The 19,807-nt window shown below is 39.5% G+C and overlaps 1 protein-coding gene across 2 annotated transcripts in view; it reads left to right on the top strand.

Annotated features, from left to right (window-relative positions):
* Positions 1–19,807, top strand: part of MCCC2 (methylcrotonyl-CoA carboxylase subunit 2) — a 38,503-nt gene that overhangs the window by 13,997 nt on the left and 4,699 nt on the right. The window contains exons 8-17 of one of the 2 annotated variants that reach the window (XM_066613530.1): positions 4,282–4,346; positions 4,649–4,748; positions 6,112–6,207; positions 7,501–7,573; positions 7,842–7,918; positions 9,590–9,656; positions 10,501–10,657; positions 11,869–11,983; positions 14,879–14,931; positions 15,386–15,471. In XM_066613530.1, coding sequence (XP_066469627.1) covers positions 4,282–4,346; positions 4,649–4,748; positions 6,112–6,207; positions 7,501–7,573; positions 7,842–7,918; positions 9,590–9,656; positions 10,501–10,657; positions 11,869–11,983; positions 14,879–14,905 — 777 coding nt within the window. In that variant the 3' untranslated portion in view covers positions 14,906–14,931; positions 15,386–15,471. Of the gene's footprint in view, positions 1–4,281; positions 4,347–4,648; positions 4,749–6,111; positions 6,208–7,500; positions 7,574–7,841; positions 7,919–9,589; positions 9,657–10,500; positions 10,658–11,868; positions 11,984–14,878; positions 14,932–15,385; positions 15,472–19,807 lie in introns of those variants that run through there. The other variant, XM_066613529.1, reaches the window with a different exon arrangement.

The following is a 19,807-nucleotide window of genomic DNA, read 5'->3' as shown; positions in this document are numbered from 1 at the left end:
CATCTCCTTTAGGGGCCATAAAAGTTTATAATGTATTGGTACATTGATGGCACTGTATCTGCAATTTTCAACCTTTTTCATCTCATGGCACAGACAAGGTGCTAAAATTGTCAAGGCACACCATCAGTTTTCTGACAATTAACAAGGCACACTGCACTGCTGGCAGGAGTTTGCTTCCCACAGTGGCTCTGCTAACAAATAATTCTCCCCAAACTCCCATGGCACACCTGCAGACCATCCACGACACACTAGGGGGCCACAGCACAGTGGTTGAAAATGGCTGCACTATATAACTAAATAATAAAGGTATGGGAGCGGACTGTGCTGCTTCTCCGCCTCTCCGCTTCTCCGCCTCTGCCAAAGTGGTGCAGTGGGTATTGTGCTGTACAGGAAATGTGCTGTACTAAGTTAGAGTGCTTACACTGCAGTGCAGCAACTCTTACAACCAAGCATTAGTCAGTGTGTCTCTGAAAAAAAGAAAAATCTTTATTTACAATGCTTTGGAGCAAGAGCCATGGCAGCTACCACTCAGACATCCTCTTCCCAGGGAGGACAGTGTTGGCTTCTGAGGTCAGAGAGAGCAGGCAGGAGGCAGGCAGGATTTCAGACAAAGCAGCACCAGGTGACATAACAGGGAAAGGAACAAGGGAGATGGGGACAGCCCAGTTGGCTGGAGAGAGGTGGGCGCAGGTGGTCCCCACATAAACAACCAGATAAGGAAACTCAGTAGTGGTGTGGGTGCCTGGCTGAATGGAGCTTGGTATCCTGTGAACCCAACCAAGAGCTAGGGTCAGGGAGGAGGACTATGGGTACTGGAACCGTTTCCCCCAGCCCCTGAGTCCTTTATTGCCCAGGGTTGTCCTCCTGGGGAACTCAGGGACACTCATCCCCAGCACTCCACGTCTTCAGATCCCATCCCTTCAACACCTTCCAGATCTGACGACCCCAGAGCGGCTCATGCCATTCCAGCAGGCTGAACTCTATGAAAAAGACATTAAAATCAGTCCCTGAAAGAACAACCTTTGGATCCAGATGGCCGGTTTAACCCTTGGATTGGTTTCTCTGTTTTAACTTAGCCCTGCAGGTGATTTGGATTGTATCTATGGTGTGGCAGATGGACAGGTGACATCAAACAATCAACTATTACCTCAGGTAGCCTCTTGTTGACAACTTCTGGGGAATTTTCAATTCTCAGCTGCCCTCTACCCAAGACTCAAAGTTTACCGTAATTGTCCAAAGGGTTTGCATCTTTGCCGTCTTCATTTTCCCTGGCATTGCAGTTTTTCTACCATCCTATTTTTACCGGTCCACCCCTTCTCTGGTTCTTATCAGACCTTACTGAAACTTTGCAAATTTTTACTATGAGTTTTCTGGGCCTAGATCATGAACAAAACTTGGATCAGTTAGCTAGACCTGTTTCCCTATGATTGCTATTCATTCAACCGTTATATGATTTAAAATCAAATCCATTACATCACAGAATGACTAAGCTAATATAAGGCTGAAATTTCATCTCTGGATCACATCAAAATGATAAGATGTTATGTTATTAGACAAAGTGTTTTGTGTAACTTTAAACATTGCACATTGCACTTGAGTGCTAGTTTATAAAGAAAATAATGGTGTACTTTTGTAATCTTTTTGTGAGTAGTGATGAGTTTCCCTTCTTTAACTGAAACACAGTGAACACAGTGATGAGTTTCCCTTGTTTATTTAAACTTGCTGGGTTTTTTAAATTCATCAAATGTAATCTCTTAATTTTGCTTTTAGATTTTAAATTGCATCTTACTGTTCAATAAAAAAGAATGGCCTGTCTCAATCCCACCCTTGTTACCATGTTTGAAGGAAAAGTAAAATATGTTCTGGTGTTAAATGTATGGAGCGATGCAATATTTTGGTGTGCTGTCAGATGCCAAAGTTCAAAGTGAGGGTTTTATTCTTTGCATCAGTCTTATATGTATGTCATTAAGGATGCAGTCCTAAATATGGTTGGGAGTAAGCCCCCTTGGACAATGTGGAACTAACTTTAAGAATCCATGCATAGAACTGCAACTACAAATTGTTGCTTTCTTCGAAACAAGTTTTGTTGGGTCTGTGACCAGAAAGAAAGAAAGAAAGAAAGAAAGAAAGAAAGAAAGAAAGAAAGAAAGAAAGAAAGAAAAGGTTTGCTTCTTATTCAGTACAGTACATTTGTTCATAGCTAATTGAAAATGATGAAGGAAAGTTCTATATTTTGGTCAGCAAGTTCATAGAGTCAACTACTCTGCACTGAAAAAGGGAAACTCAGTAGAGTAGCACATGATGCAGCCTTATTTGTAGAATACATGCTTTGTGTGTATAAAATTCCAGGTTTGGGGTTTGGCACTTTACCCCAGTAACAATGTAAATGTACTATCAATTACCTTGAAAGTTAGCTACTGAGTTCAAATATGACATGTTATTACTTAGCTTGCAGAAATAATAAATTTTGTGTGGGAAGTATTTTTCTGCATCAGGGCTGATTTTCTGGTACAAAGTAATCAGCAAAGGAGACAAACAATCAATAGCAGCCTTTGGATGTAGAAACTATGCCATTTAGTGCTAATTAATTTGTTACTTAATTTCCTGTTTGCATTTTAGTCACTGACTATGTCACTTTAGAAAAATGGGAGAGAATTGGAACTTATAGATTAACTTTAAGTGTAAAATCTTTTTCAAAGTCTGAAAGAAATATAAATCTTTTTAAACCTAAGATTGGATTGATATTGCTAAAATAAAACAGTATTGAAGTATAATTTACCCCTGCTAATTTGGTAAGAGGCACTTTTTCAAGTGGGTGCTCCTTTTTTTAGCAGGGGGAGAGTAACTGGCCCACCTCACCCCAGCAGTGTCTGTTCTAGTGGCTGTCTGCTGGTATTCTTTTGCATCTTTTTAGATTGTGAGCCCTTTTGGGACAGGGAGCCATTTAGTTATTTGATTTTTCTCTGTAAACCGCTTTGTGGACTTTAGTTGAAAAGCGGTATATAATAATAATAATAATAATAATAATAATAATAATAATAATAATAATAATAATAATAATAAAGGGAGACGGTCACTGCATAATATCTGGCGCACACTGTCACGCCTTACCACAGGCCCAGCGCTGGAGTTGGCCAACGCGAGCCTGTACTGGGCCAGCACTGGTGCTGAACCTGCAGTCCGCTACCCAGTACTCCATGCGCACTCTGGGTGGCGGAGAGGTAAGATGGGGTGGAGGGAAGTGGGGAGGAGGCTTTCTGGGGTAGGAAGAAGGCAGGGGGAAGGCGTGGCAGGGGAACAGAGTAGGCAGGACCTGCAGAGCTCAACTCTGCCGGATCCAGAGCCCTGTGTTGGACCATGCAGCCTGACATGGGACTCCTTGTACACCTACATCTATACAAGTTCCATTGCAACAGCAGAGGGGTTTTTTGAAACAACAGACAAGATTTTCAAGAACCGTGTAAGATTTCATTCAACCTGTATTCTTTTGTTCTTTGGGTGTTTTGAATGGCTGGACAAACTTTTGTGTTATATACGTAGATTACAGTGGCAATTTAGTTGTCTGCACCTTCCTGCTCCCCACTGTGATCCCTCCAGGATCTTTTCAGGCCCTTTATGTTCGATACCCTGTCCTTGGCTGTTCTAATGAAACTTGTTGGGTTCCATTCCCATGTTATGCTAATGACACCCAACCTTGTGTCTCCAGCCCCAAACTGTTGTCCTCCATCCAATCCCACACTCGTCTGTCTTATATCTTTGCCTGGATGTTACATTGCTGTCTCAGACTCTGTATGTTCAAGATCAGACTTGATATCTTTCCTCTCATATAACAATAAAATAATCTGCTCTGTTGATTGGATGCAAAACCTAAGCTTTATCTTTGATTTTGCCCTCTCATTTGTTTATGTTTACGCAACCATTGAGTTGCTTCTCTGTGTACAACATTGTGAAACTATAGCCCTTATCTCTTCCTTCAGCGAATTAGGCATGCTCGTCTCTCACATGGGCTTCTCTCTTTCTTTCCCATTGTTTCTCTCTTTATTTCCCATTGTTGTACCTCAGGCCTCTCACCTCAGTCTAGATCTTTGTTGCTAACATAATTCACTTCTCTCATTACTCAGAGCACATTACATCTCCTTAAATCTCTACACTGTGCATTTCTGGATCCAACATTATTATTAATCATTAAATTAATTGTTTGAAACCATGCAGTTTGAAAGTTTATAATGAGTAACTTGAAAAAGAACATAGCAGGCCTGAAGCTTTGTTTTTATGCTTTAGGTTAAAGCAGCAACTGGGGAAGAGGTATCAGCAGAGGATCTGGGAGGTGCTGATCTTCACTGCAGGTAAAATACTATCTCCTTCCTCAAAAAATACTTTTGAATACTACTGATGTAAGTTGTGCTGTTTGTAAGGGCTGCTGTATCTTGATCAAAGAAATCAAGAAGACCTAATTTCTGCTACTGTTTCAGTGGATATCATTTTGAAATGTTTGTCCCTTAACACAGAATATTTCTCAGGTGACACCTCAGATGTTTCAGATTCTGTGAACAGATAGCAGGTTGTTCCAATAATATTTTCCCATTGAATGGAATAGATACAAATGTTTTGTGTGTTAACCATAGTGTTGTATATTGAATCTCTGCAGAAAATCTGGCGTAACCGATCACTATGCTTTGGATGATCACCATGCACTTCATTTAGCAAGGAAAGTTGTGAGAAATTTGAATTACCAGAAGAAAGTAGATGTAAGTATATCTGTTATTTTCTTGGCAAGTAAAATAGACAGTCATTTACCTCCTTGTGCTAGAATGCTGTAGGATTTTGCTTTAGGCAATAATGCTATGAAAAACTCTGCATTTAAAGTTTCAGGTTGCTTCATTCCTGTGAGGAGTACATTACACAAATGTACATTTCACAGAAGATCACTATCTGCCTTTGTGGGGAGGAGGGGGAATGACCATTGCCACCACTGCCTGCTGTGATTTTAAAAGTTCACCGTTTTTAAACTGAATATGAGCCACCTTGAGGACCTCTTAGGAAGTGGAAAGGAGGCATATGGATCCCCTGATAAATAAAATAACTCATGGATGAGAGATAGTGGCTGCAATTCTACATGCAGTCACATGAGATTAAACCCCTTTGTGCTCAGTGGAACGTACTTACATCTGAGGCAACGTGCAGAGGCTTACACTGTAAAGAGCAGGTTCCTGCACTCTCTACTCTCTGCTGTGTGAATTCCTCCTTTTCCTGCTCTGTAAGTATAGTGCTATTAAGTATTTTGTTATATTTGCACATATGCCAACCAGGTTTAGCTTTCCATCAGAGGTGGAAACTAGATAATTCACTAACCCTGATGAATTTAAAGCATGCTTAGCACTGGTACAGACAAAATGCTAAACCACAGTTAATGCTGACCGGGGGGGGGCGGGGGGGAATTCACACCCACGACAGGAAGAGGCTGAAGAAAGGATTACTTTCTTCATGTAATCACTCCATGGTAATCACTGTACTGGCCTTGACTGAACTGACGACTATGGGTTCATCACACCAATTGAATTTAGGTTTGGGAATCATGATAAAGGATGTCACCCTTCCTGTCCTACCTTTCCACACTCAAATTTTCCCTGCCCATTTCTTTTCAGTTCCAGTATTACATTTAATTCTTGTAAAACCCGTTTTTCTCTTAACTAGGTCATAGGCTCTCTAAGTGAGTTTAGGAATATCTAAGTTTCACTTACCGGGTTTGGTGATGGTCATGCATAATGCCAAAACTGGAAGCAGAGAGAAAGGTGGGGGGAGTACATACATTATTTCTGTGGCCCACTCGCAAGTCCTTAACCTGGATTCATTTGTGGGTCTGCACTGAGCTCTACAGATGTTAGCAATCTATGTTTAACTATCGGAACATAGCAAATCATGTGTGGGACATGGAATAGGATATAATGTTCTAAAAATCCAAGGCAAGTTTAAATATCATGGTAAATAAGTTGACTCAGTTGCAAACATGTGAGCCTGAATGGTCATGAAGGGGCTCTGGAAACCAGAGGCCAAATATTGAAAAGTGTTCTAATTCATTTATAATTATTCTTGTAAATTACATTATTGCAGGTGACAATAGAACCTTCAGAAGAACCTTTGTATCCTCCTGATGAGATCTATGGGATAGTTGGAGAACAGCTTAAAAGAAATTTTGATGTCAGAGAGGTATTAATATAGTTATAAAATAGTTAATGTTAATAATATTAACATAGTATTAATATTATTAATATATTTGTAAAAGCAAGTGCATATGTGCACCAAAGGTATATTCAGGGCTATTTAATGTTACCAGTGGAGCACTGGATGTTTTTGTGTTTCATTTTTAAGTTCGCTATTTTGGGATAGTACAATCTATGTACAAGTAACCTGTTCTCAACTACTTAATGCTGACCTTCCTTAATGCATATTACTTCTCAGCTATCTTGATAATTGATCCGGCATCTATGGATTTCCTTCTCTGTGGATGCTGGGGCACCCTGTGAAAAACATTTTAAAAAGTAAAAACCAATAAGAAGATAGGATTTGCTAATGTCACACTGCAAAATCACGCCATTTGCAGGGCATCTTCTGTGCTTCTGTAAGCTGCTTCCAGATCGCTCAGTGCACTCTGGGGTAAGCCGAGGCTAAGGAAGGGGGTTCCATGACCTGGAAGTGGCTTACAGGAGTTCAGAAGATTGCCCTGCAAATGGCTGAATTTTGGAGCGTGATGATAGGGAAAGCTATTCTTACTGGTTTTTAACTTTTAAAAATGTGTTTCAAAGGGATTCCAGTATCTGTAGATATCAGTATCTGCTGGGGGTGGGGGGACCGGACCCCTATGGTTACCACTGTAATCAGTCTCAAGACCCTTCAATTAAATTAAAATTTCAGCTTTAGTCTTTCAAAAACTAAACTCAATAAAGACTGCTTTTTATAGAACAAATTTGATACATTGACCCACGGTTTAATATTATTTTGAAAGGTTGCTAAGACTGCATTCAGCTTTGAATTTGTCTGCATTTGCAGATATATCTGCAGTTATGTTGGTACGTCTGCCATTGCTTACCATCTCTGTAATATTTTAATTCTCTCATTTGCATTGGAAGTTATAGAACATCTTCTGACCTCATTTTAAGGAGTATGGAAGTTCATTACATAGATGTTCTGCCAACCGTTGCTGGGTGGATTGTGTTTCTTTTCCTTGAAATCATAGTAACAGGGGAAGGAGAGAGTGATGATGTCACTTTGCAGGCATCTTTCAGAAAGATGAGATATTATGACTTGTTTCCCTTAATAATGCAGTTTTCAGTTGTAATCCTAATGAACCAGCTGATGTTAATTGCGTTTGCTGGATTGGAAAGCTGAATTCCAATTGTTATGCATCTAATATAAAAAATAAAATGCTGTGAATGGCATCTTAAATTGTAACCAAGACTGAACTACAAATAATCAGTCCTGTTTTTTGTTTTTCTACTTAAGGTCATTGCTAGAATTGTGGATGGAAGTAAATTTGATGAATTTAAAGCCTTATACGGGGATACATTAATTACAGGTATTGTGTTCAAGTAGCTATATAACCTTTCTCTAGCAATATAGCTAGATTCACTTCATCTGCTAAAATTTTTTGTGTCAACCATAAAAATGTTTTCTAATAACTTGGAAATAATTCCTGCTTCTTTTTTTTTTAAGGATCACAGTTCTCAGACCGTTCATTCTCATACTGTTGACTTCATTTAAATAATATTCGAAAGTTTTCGGCTTGTAGCCTCTTATCATGGTATAAAGGTGCAATTTTCTCTTGATATTTTCATTTTCTTTAGGATTTGCTAGGATATTTGGTTATCCAGTAGGAATCATTGGAAATAATGGCGTTCTCTTCTCAGAATCGGCAAAGAAGGCAAGTATAACATAAGTTATTGAAGCACTGTCTTTAAAATGGTTTCCATTACTGAGAACTAAAAGAAGTGAATATGCTAGGACTCTGTGAGAATGAGCTTTTCTGTATTTATTTATTTAGAAACATTTTTAACCCACCTTTCTAACAAAGAATTTAGTGTAGCATCATGACTCTCTCCTCCCCCCACCCTTTTAAAGGATTCTTACAGCAGTTCTGTGAGAGGTTAGTCTGGAAGACTGTGATTGGGTCAAGGTCACCCCATGAGTTTGTGGCTGAGTAGGGATTTTGAACCCAGATCCTCTCAGACTAGGTCCACACTATGGCCACTACACCAAACTTTTGTGACTGGTAGTTACATAACCACTTTTAAAAAGTTAACCATAATATGTAGTCTAAAAGGAAATCAATTTCATTTTAATCAAATATAGCTTGGCTCATGCAAAGTGCCACTGTCTGGTTCCTACCAATTCCTCTCTCCTGTTGCATCCCTGATACCGCTTATTAGTTTCAGAGCTGTCTCCCAGTCTCAGTTGTAGAATTTTAAGATGGAAAAGGTTGCTTTTTGCCTTCTGAGCAGATATGTTTGCATAACAGAAAATTGTAGTATGTTAAGCTTTCAGGTCAGGGATGGCCCAACCATGAAGCCCCCTGAAGCATCAGTGTTAGATTGCAAGGAGAGCAAGGGGGTGGCAGATTCAGAGTAGCTTTCACCCTGAGGTTGCCGTGTCTGCCTCCCTCCAATCCACAGGCTACATTGATCCAGTTCTTGCTCACTTAAGCAATAAGTGTATCATCCACCTTCTTACTGTGCTTGTCACCTAGATTCCTGAAACGTGTTACTGTGGGACTTCCAGTTTTATTTATAGGAACTGCCCAAACAAAAGAGCTGCTCTGTGTGTGTGGTGCCTTTAAATAAAAGTGGAAGTTCTGCATTTCCAGGTCTGAGGAAACCAAATGAGGACCATGGTAAGGGGCTAATTTTTTTCTTGCTGCACATCATGGCAGAGGTGGCAGCTGCAATGGCAACATCATGTGTCATCAGAAGGCATGCTGCCCTATTTCAGATTGTCATTTTTCCAAGTTATATTTGGCCCTCCCATTTATAGATTAATCTAACAAAGTATTTTTAAAAAGAATATAGTTTTTCTCCAGCCTTTTGTGCTGCAGTAATCTTCTCCCGTGTAACTCCTCACAGCAGTGCTTTCATTGTACTATTTCTAGCATTCCTTACAACAGCAAACTGTTATCACATCTGCATGTGTTAAAAGTTGCTTTAAATTTAATGCGGCAAACAGGAAAGAAGAACTGCTTCATGGATCAGCTATTTAATCAGATAAGAATTACAAAATAGGAAAGTGTGGGTTTTAAAAAAGTAAATTGTGGCATTTTTGAAAAATCAGTTAAGAGTATTCCTTCAGTCAAGAAAAATAGCAAACATGATAGTACATTGATAGAATATGATAGTCATTGGCTCTGTTCCAGTGGGGGGAACTGGGAAAGTGCAATTGTGTGTTTGAATGTTTTTTTTAAATTAGAAAAATGCTATAGCACTTCATGACAGAGGCAACAATTCCATCAAGCTGTTAGATTTTTTTCTTTTTCTTTCAGCCAGTTGGATTCTAGATAGCTGCTTAACAAACGTCAACAGACCATTTTTCTATTTCTTTTCAGGCAACACATTTTATTCAGCTTTGTTGTCAGAGAAATATCCCCATTGTGTTTTTACAAAACATCACAGGTGACGAAATCATTATTATAATTTGTGTAGCTGAATTCAGGGAGAGCATATTCTTTGAAACTACAGATTCATTATTTAGCCCACTGACAATCCTGGCCCCTGTGCCACCCGGAGCCAGGATCACAGGGTGCTGTCGCCACACTGAGTGCCATACCCCACTACTGCCTGGGGGCTTGGGAGGGTCTTTCAACCCCACTTCCAGTTTTCAGCCAAAAACCGGAAGTGGGGTTTTAAAAGTTTCTGGAGGCCTCAGACAGCCTCCCTGGCCCTTTGAAAGCCCCCAGACAGAAGCGGGGTTGAGGAATGTGGCACTGTCCCCAGAGGCATGGCATCTGGGGTATTTGCCCCCCTTGCTCCCTTGGAATGCTACTGATTTAGCCTGCTGTGGAATTAATGCGTGGTAGTAGTAATGCTTTCTGTCCCTTTATTTATAACAATGTGTTTCGTTTGAGGGGGATTCCCTCAAGCTGGCATTAAGCCTGCAAATCTATGTACACTTTCCTGTTAAAACTCCAGTAAATACAGTGACGCTTACTTTTAAGTAGACATTAATAGAATTGCACTGCAAATAACCCAATAATAATATTTATATAGTGCCTTAAAAAACTGGTTGATTTTGAAGCACAAATACTGCTTACAGATTTATAATCCAAAAACATGACTGTGATCTTAAAGTAGTAGTAGGGCCAATTTTAGTAGAACCAGCTTAAACAGTACAAAATGCAAAGTTATCTATTTTGTGCCCTCTAAATAAAAGTACAACTTCTGAATTTTTTTCTAATGAACTAACTGGCTACCTGCAGTTTTTGTTGACACTTACCTTCTTATTCTTACAATTCATAAGGTTTCATGGTTGGTAAAGATTATGAAGCTGGTGGAATAGCCAAAGATGGAGCCAAGATGGTAACTGCTGTGGCATGTGCCAGTGTTCCAAAAATAACTGTGATTATTGGAGGTTCCTATGGTGCTGGGAATTATGGAATGTGTGGAAGAGCGTATAGGTAAGTATGTGGCTTGAGTTTAGTTGTGACAATTATTTTTTATGAGTTCATAACAATCCAAAATTCAGTGGTGACCTAGTAGGCAAAGACTATGCTATTTATTTTTGACATCTTGCACAAGTGTTGCACATGCTACAATCCAGGGTGACTTCTAGGCCATGTTGCTATCTATATCTGTAAAATGAATCCGATGCTTACATGGTCCTGTTGATGACTGGGTGGTTCCAGGTCTGTGGGAGGCATGTCATTTAGTTTGTGTGATGTCATACATGTGTTAATTAACATAGAGCACAATCCAGAGTGCACTCTCTGCTGGCACAAGTCCCTTGCACCGGCTGATGAGTGTTGCAAAAGTGCCATAAAGCACTTTCGCGCCAACTCTGGAGGAGGTAGGTCAGCGCACAGATGTGTGCTGGCCTGCAGTTGCCAACCCAAGCCCTGTTGGGGCAGCAGATCAGGTAAGTTGGGGCAACAGATTGGGGCAGCCGAGTCAGGCTGCCTTGGAAGTCTGGGGGTGTGTGGGGAGGGCAGGGAGGTGTTTCAGGGTGGGCAGCAGGCCGGCCCATGGGCAGGTGGGGGGGCGGGGCCACGATCTGGCACTTTTGTCAGATTCTATATCCAGTCCTGGGCAGCTCTGGGCCGCTCGAATCTGCATCTCTTGAGGTGGCGCAGATCCAAGTAGCCCCACTGGGGCTCCTGCAGCTTTACCCAGGGCAAGGGGATGTGATTTCCTTGCCCAGGCTGAACTGCTTTTGGCCCCTACCCTTCTCTGGATGCCTGCTCCAGGGCAGGTTAGTTTGGGGCTGATAGTTTCTACTCAGTATACAATCAACAAGAGGCTATTAAAAAAAGAAATCAAAGATTTGAAGTGTATCAAATCCAAGCCCATTGTGATTGACGTATTACAGTATTGTGTGAAAGCAACCAGAATGCCCCTTCTCTCTCTGGCTGGAGAGATTAGTTAAGATCATTTATACTGTAAAACTGCAATCCTATATGCACTTAGGTGGAAGTAGGTCCTGTTGAACTTGGCTTAGATATGCTTAGAGTTGTATACTGTAAATATCACAGACTGGCATGTGTAAGGGCCACAATGACTGTGGAAAGCCTTTTTGCTGCTTTCATATGGTGTATTTATAGCAAGAAAAGCTAGTTCAATGGTGGAGCAGACCTTGGAAATTTGAGTTCTGTGTTAACGTTATATTTTCCAGTCCAAGATTTCTTTTCATGTGGCCAAATGCTCGAATCTCAGTGATGGGAGGAGAGCAAGCTGCAACAGTTTTGGCTACAATAGCCAAGGACCAAAAAGCAAGGGAAGGGAAGCAGGTAAGTGTTCTCCTTTTCTAGCCCTTTGTAAGGTGACAGAAATTTATAATAATTCCACACTTGATACTAATTTCTTGGTAAAATGAAGTCCTCTGTACCCAACTGTAATTCATTTTAATTGATACCACACTGAAATCAAGGTGTAAATGCAAAGTACTGTAGTTCATAGAGGGTGATAGATGCAAGGCAAATATCAAGAATATGCTGAAGTGTCCAGGCCACTCCAACCAATTAGGGTAGCACTTAAGACTACTCATAATTGCTTTGCAAAACTAGAAGCATTATCACTTTAAATGTTTAGCATGTAAAAGCAGGGTTAGATTTAAGAGTAATAAGTGAACCCACAAAACTACATCATCTGATTTTTCCATTTGGATATAAGCATTTGGTCTCATCCTTATACATTTGATAATTTTTTCAATTTTTGTAAATCGTACAAATGTTTTTAATTTGGACACCATGTAAAATAGGGAGTTCTGGTCTTTAGCATTTTAAAAATCAAATATTTTATATGGAATTCTTATATGTGATGAATTTTAGTTTAGAGCTGCTGCTATAAAAATCACAAAGGAGAAACAAGATAGATTAAGATGGTGTTTTTCACTAAACCAGTTGCCATTGGATAGACATCTCTTATTTTGGCATTTAAAATCCCTCTATCAAATGTTTGTACAGTTTTTCTTAATGAAAGTCAACAATGTTGAATTGTATCTTGATAGAAATTGGTCAAGGCCAACAAACAATATAGTTTTCACTTGCATCCTGTCTGATGATGATGATGAATAGTATTTATATATACCACTTTTCAACGAAAAGTTCAAAGTGGTTTACTGAGAAAATCAAATAACTAATGGCTCCCTGTCCCAAAAGGGCTCGCAATCTAAAAAGATGCAAAAGAACACCAGCAGACAGCCACTAGAACAGACACTGCTGGGGACGAGGGCCAGTTACTTTCCTCCCTGCTAAATCAAAGAGGACCACCCACTTGAAAAAGTGCCTCTTACCTAGTTAGCAGGGGTACTAGCAATTAGCATAGTTTCTACACCTTATACAAGCAACAAGAGACTATTTAAAAAAAAAAGAAACTGAAGATTTAAAGAGCACCGAATCCAAGCCCATTATAACTGTACCTAGTGGAAAGAGGTGATTTTGAGAAGGTAAAAAATAAGTGCCTGATCTCTGCCTGAGTCACAACTGCAGGAGGGATCCATTGCCATCCCACCCTCAGTCCACTGACTCAGAATTCTGACTAGTTTGACAAAGGGTACAAGCACATCATTCTAAGGTGGAGAATGAGGACAAATAAAAATTTCATCTTAAATTCTTAAATTTAACCCCAGTTTCAAATCTAAACTCTGCTAACTGATGATGGTTTAGCAAAGCACTTTTGAGTAGGTGTAAACGATGCTCTGAAGCTCTGATTGGTTGAGGTGTCTGGACACTTCAATGCATTCTTGACTATGCAATGCATCTATATACTGTACCAACGATCTGTGAACTACTTTGAAATAGGACAGCTTCAGCATTGATTAAATTGAACGAGTACAGTTTGATTCAGAGAGTGAACATAGTTTTATGGCTGGATTCTCATGTGAGACTATTTTTTGTGTATTTATTATTGTTGTTGCTGTTTTCACTGCTGAACCTCACTGAGACTCAAATCCAAGGCCTGTTAAAGATTGAGGACTGAGGTCCAAATCCTATCCAACTTTTCAGCCCTGGTGTAGTCATGCCAATGGGATGTTCACTGCATCCTGTGGTGGGAGGGCAGTTAAGGAGGCCTCTATGTGGTAAGAGAACATTTGTTCCCTTATCTCAGGGCTGCATAGCAGCTGCACCAGTGCTGGATAGTTGGATAGGATTGGGCCCTGAGACTGCCACATTCACAGAACTCCAATTAGTTTGACTGTTCAGGCAGGATCCATGGCATCTGCTTTGAAATTCTTCTACATCAGCTGTAAGTGTAGATGCAGCTGTGTGAAATTGGATTAAAGGCTCTGTGTGCATTCTTTGAGGCACTTTTATTTATTACCTCAAATTTTGGGGGCTGAACCTGAACACAAATTAAACCCTAGGCATTGAAATATTTTTTCAGTGATCAGTGGAAATGTTTCATGCAAATGTTTTATGTTTTTATGCTAATATTTTATGCATTCACAATTTACAATAAGGTAAATTTGTTTGTTTGTTTGTTTGATTTGTATTCTGCTTTTCTTCCAAAAGGACACCAAAGTGGCTTACAATAGCTATTAAAAATACCTTCAATATAAATTAAAAGTATATAATACAAAGCAAATAAAAAGTAAATATCAAAAACAATACAAATGTCATGTCTGGAATTAAGTGGTCTGTTCCTTTAAGGAACTGGTGTGATTAAAGACTGCTGGATTAAAAGAGAAGGCAAAGAAAAACAGTTGCTGCAAAACAGTTTTTTTTCCTGCGTAGGACTCTGGACTTTTGTCAGGCTGCTTTGGACAGTTGTTTAGTCAATAGTAGATTAACTAAAATCTTTATCTTTTCTGTTCCATTTATACATAAATGTCTTTCTAAATGTATTAATTATGTTACTGCAAATTGATTAGATTGTTAGCACTTGCATATAGTTTTATGCATAATAGCACGTAACTATAGTGTATGAGGAATTGAGTGTGTTTCCAATATGTTACAATTTGTGTTTATGGAGTATAGTATTAGAATTTAAAATGATTTTTCATGGATCTACTGGGTGTTCCTCTCTGAAACAAAAAGCATGCTCTCCTTTTAAAAAAAAAAATGATGCATGTATTTCCTAGCAGCCATGACTTTTGCAGGGAGCAGCAGGCAGGCATGTGGCTCAGTGGCAGAGCTCATGCTCTGCATGCAGAATGTCTAAGATTCAGTCTTTTGCATTTCCAGGTAGGGCTGGGAGAGGCTCCAGTCTGAAACTTTGAAAGATGCTCTTGATCAAGGTAGACAATAATGAGCAAGGTGAACTGATGGCCTAACTAACACATTATAAAGTGTCCTCAAAAGTTTATAGATGTAGAGAAATTTGCTGCCTCCTGGCTGGATTAGAGGAGCATCCTATCAATGCTGATGGATGTAGTGAGAGAGGACTAATAGGCAAAGACTATTTTTACTAACAAAATTATGACTTGTATGATAAGTGGTTACTTCAAAATGGGATCACTTCTGTGTGTTTAAATGCTTTCCATACAAGATTCACAAAATGTTTTTAACCCTAAAATGGTAAATGTTTTAACATGACCAGTCATCACTTCGGCGTACACATTAGATTAATCCTTGAGATAAAGTCACATAATTGTGTGTGATCTCTTGTTACTATACTGAAGCAGAGACTTGAAGCTTTTGTAAATTAAAATTGTGGCTATTTTTATTTTCATTCACTTTTATTGTCTGTAGTTAACCGAAGAGGAGGAAAAATCTTTGAAGGAGCCAATCATTCAGAGGTTTGAAGAGGAAGGAAACCCTTACTATTCCAGTGCACGGTAACAGACTTTATTACCCCTATCTATCTATTTGAATGCCCTAAGGCAGTGTTTCTCAAACTTTGAGGGAGCTTTACTGCCTCGGTAAGTCTGTGGGGGAGAGGCTAGGGCAGTGATGTGATCCCTAAGATTGTGTCACTAAGGAGGGGGCGAAGGGGGGTGCTTTCACTTTATATAGGTATGGCTGCAGCAAGTTGCAGGAGGTGCGGGGAGCCCTGTGCAGCCCTCCACAGTGCTCCCCGAGACTTGAAATCATTAGTAACAGTGAGCGCAAAGCACTTCTGTTTTGAAGGAGGTGCTTTGCTCCTGCTTTTAGTGAACATTCCAAGCCTCGTGGAGCACTGCGGAGGGCTGTGCAGGGCTCCCCGCACCTCCTGCAACCTCCTGCAGTCCTACCTACCTAAAGTAAGTGAAAGCATGTCCCTTCACCCCTCCCCATAGGGATGCGATCATGGGGAACACTTCCCTACCTCTCCCTTTCCTCCACCCCTTAAAAGGATGGGGAAACCTTTACATGAACTGGTGGGTCATGACCCACCAGTTTGAGAACCACTGCCCTAAGGAATTTTTTTGAGTAGTGGTAGAGATAAAGTCTCCAAGCGAAGCTTTGTGAATGTTGCAGAGGGCTGATCAAATAATGCTAAACTTTCCCTTTACAAAAAGTGGATCTTCAGAATGCTTGGTTAGGTGGCCTCCATAATTACTAAGTGTCTTTGAACCAATGTCAATATTCCTCAGTTGTGCACATCTACAAAATCAGTCTGTGAGGTAATCATTCTCGGTTTACAGATTGGGGACTGAGGGTGAGAGACAGGGACTTGCCCAAGGCCACTCAGTACATCCACATATGAGGAAGGAAGAGTATGAACTCAGATCACCACAGACCAAGCCCAGTACTTTGTCTTCTGAGCCGTACTGACTTTCTGTGATCATGAGTTTCCATGATGCATCTCTGAGGCCTTTTGTGAACTAAGTGTCTATCTTAATGCATACAATTATGGTATAATATAATAGTAGTAAACCCAGATTTTATTTAACATCTGGTTTATGATGTTCATTAGAGTCATGATCAGCATTAGTTATTAGAAGATGTTAATAAGTATGGGCTTAAATGTAAATCTCTATCCCTATCCTTATGCTAACCCTAAACACAATGACCTAGGGCAGGGGTGTCAAACTTGTTTCATACAGAGGGTTGAAGAGCACTCATGATGCTTGCTAAGGGCTGGAAGTGATGTCATTAAACAGGTCATAACAAAAAATAAGCACTTTTTCTCATTTAGGAACTCATTAACTGCAAATGACAGAAGAGAAAATTCACAAAACCTGATTATATTTCAAGATATGAGAGAACCCAGTTTTCATGTGGGCTGTCTTTTTAGCAGTAACAGCTCAGCACTGCTCAGCCGCTGAGAGCTGGAGGGCCGGATAAAAAGCTTCCAAAGGCCGCATCCAGCCTCCGGGCCTTGTTTGACACCCCTTACTAGGGCAATCTGCTTCTTTTTAGAGGGTTGTTATTGCTTATGGAATTAATCACTTGCTTTTGATTTGTTTATCGTGATATTAACCTGTCTTGTACACCTTGCAAATCTGTTGAAAAGGGGTGATCCTGAATATGAATATGAAGCAGAGTGCTGCATTGCACTTGGAAAAACGACATGATGTTGTACCAGTTGAAGATCTGGTCTTGTGCCTTTTTTACAAAACTTATCATGTGTCTCCCTTAGGCAGGAAGCACAAATAAATAAATGCATTTTCATCTTTTATTTTTGGATTATACTGAAGTCAGGAAAATTTTTCACGATACTAATTAACATTAAATAAATTATCATCAAGTTGTCTGTGTATAGACTAAATCCTTAATATGGGGGTAAATTTTTTTTACTCTTTCTGTGTTCTTTTTTGGTATAATTGCTGGAGGCCCATCATTTCGTTGTTATATTTGAAAAGACTGAAAAATAATTGGATTTTTAAGCATGTGGCATGTGCACAGTTGTGATACAAGAAGCATCTTTCTTTCAACAGCTGTCTGCCTATATTTGGAGCAGTAGGTTAGTTAGTGCTTAAACAGAGGTTACTTCAGACATTCAAACTTTTGGCTTAAATTAGAAAACTTCAGTAGTGTCTGAAAACATTAAGAGTGTCCCATCATTTTTAATTCAACATTTGAGATTTCTGTGAAGTAATGTTGCAGATAAGCTTGGTGTGTCTGTGTGACGCTTGACTTTTCTATTGATAGTGACATTGATATACCTGAGATCAAGCTTGAACAGTTATTTACTAGAAAAAATAGGATACAACCCCCTGGGAACATCTCGCACATTCCCTTTGGATAGAATTGTACAAGAACACAGCTGGGATTGCATTGCAGAAGGTTCCAGTAGATTGTACTTGATGATCTAATTGAACCAGTACTTTTCAGAGTCATCTCCTTGGGACGTGTTGAAGGCAACTCCCCTACACTTCTTAAGTGACTTTTCAGGTGGTACAGTAGGAAGGAAGGCCTTTGAAACCTTGTGTACACAGCTTTGTGTGTACACAAGGTACTTTGGATCCTTTGTTCTGAAACTTGTATCCATTTTCATGGAACTGGAGATATTAGTCCTTTGAATGTATGTTCCCCTGTGCTCCCATCGGGTAAAACTGTATGCCTGGGAAATGCAACTTTTTCCCCAAGCATAAGATCTTTGTTGTGACCTGCCAAATTAGTATATAGACTCTCTTTGACATAAAGAAACATCAACCCTTAATTTAATTTCTCCTTTTCTGTATTACCATCTCAGAGTAATCTCTGTATAAGACACGAAAGAAATCTAGATTGGAAGCACGTAAAAGGGGGATTCTCGTTGATAGTTTCATAAGGCCACCAGCATTTTAATCCACATAAAATGTCTGAGTTTGCATCAGCAGAAATTATTAACTTTGGACCTTAACTAACCCATACATACCACTCAGTTTGTTTCCATTGATTTTGGTGTATAGTAGTGTTGATAGAGCAAGTGTAATGAGTTCTTGCTTGGATATCCCGTTCTAGCTCAGGAATAATGCATACCAAGAACTGTGTTTCTGGGCCTGGATCCTTGTATCTAGTGCTCACAGCTGTCTGCACAGATTCAGTCAGCTGGGATTTCATGCACAGCAGCCAGTGGTCTACACCTTTAGTTTTGACAGTTTTTGTTATCTGTTGGGGGTTGTGAAGGGACTCCACTCCTGAAACAGGTGGTTGGTGCAATTAAAGTTGACATTGAGGGCCATCTGTTGCACCCAACATTGTGCACATGATGCTATGAATAGCAAACCTCTGCTTTTACAGTGGTGTTTGTATCAGACTTGCACCTTTGAACTTTACAACAAGATGCTAGGGTGGAGAAGGGTGAAAGTACATTTCTACATTAGATTTGCTTGTGAACAATATCTTATTTTGTGTACAAGAGCTGAATCCTGAGCTGTGTTTTCTAATCAAGTGTGACTAACTAGAACCTTTCACACACTTTGGCTTATTTTTCAAATGTCATTAGCCAGACATCTTTTTAATGAGCTAAATTAATCTGTGTACAGGTCTCTAAAAGCAGTTTAATCCATTTACCTTGTAACCAAGGATATGAGCAGTTTTTTTTCCTCAGCCATTGCTCCTCTTCCTCAACCGTCCTGTTATGAATTTTTTAAAAGCGCCAAAATGATTCATGTTCTCACCATAGGGTTTGATAGCTTATTTAATAATTAATGCTTTGTCCCACTACAGAAGGCAGTTTTCACTAAACAAAGAGAGAAGCTGTAGTGACTTGGAAGGCGTAATCTTTCTCCTACAGTGGAAAAACCTTTCCGGTTGTCAATAAACTTTTGTCTGCCAGGACAAAAAATATATTCCCAAATTTCAAAGGATGGAAAGGTCTTTATTACATTACAAGACCTTTATAAGGCTGTGCTTTCAAAACTAATTGGCACTGAGCCAGTGACACTTTCTGAATATACAGACATAGGTAATATTTTCATTTAATTTTGATACCTTAGCTAAAATATTGAAAATGTAAAAATATCCTTGTAGAGACATAGGAAAGATTAAACTGCATTTATTTTTCACTCTTAAGAAAATATCAAAGCTTGATCAGGGAAGTTCAACCATTGAATGAAATTAAGTTAATAAAAATTAAAACAACTCCTTACAGGTGTAAAACAAGATGTACTTACAATTAGGATCCCATTGGAAGTATTTCTAACATATTCTTTAAATTGTATTAAAAATACATGACTTGCATGTATTAAAATCATGCTTTTAGTTAGATTAAAAAGCATAGAGACATAGGAAAGATTAAACTGTGCATTTATTTTTCACTCT

Source organism: Tiliqua scincoides, chromosome 2 (genome assembly GCF_035046505.1).
Source record: "Tiliqua scincoides isolate rTilSci1 chromosome 2, rTilSci1.hap2, whole genome shotgun sequence".
Lineage (NCBI taxonomy): Eukaryota > Metazoa > Chordata > Lepidosauria > Squamata > Scincidae > Tiliqua > Tiliqua scincoides.
Note: the sequence above shows the minus strand (reverse complement) of the source record. Positions and strands in the feature narration are given on the sequence as shown.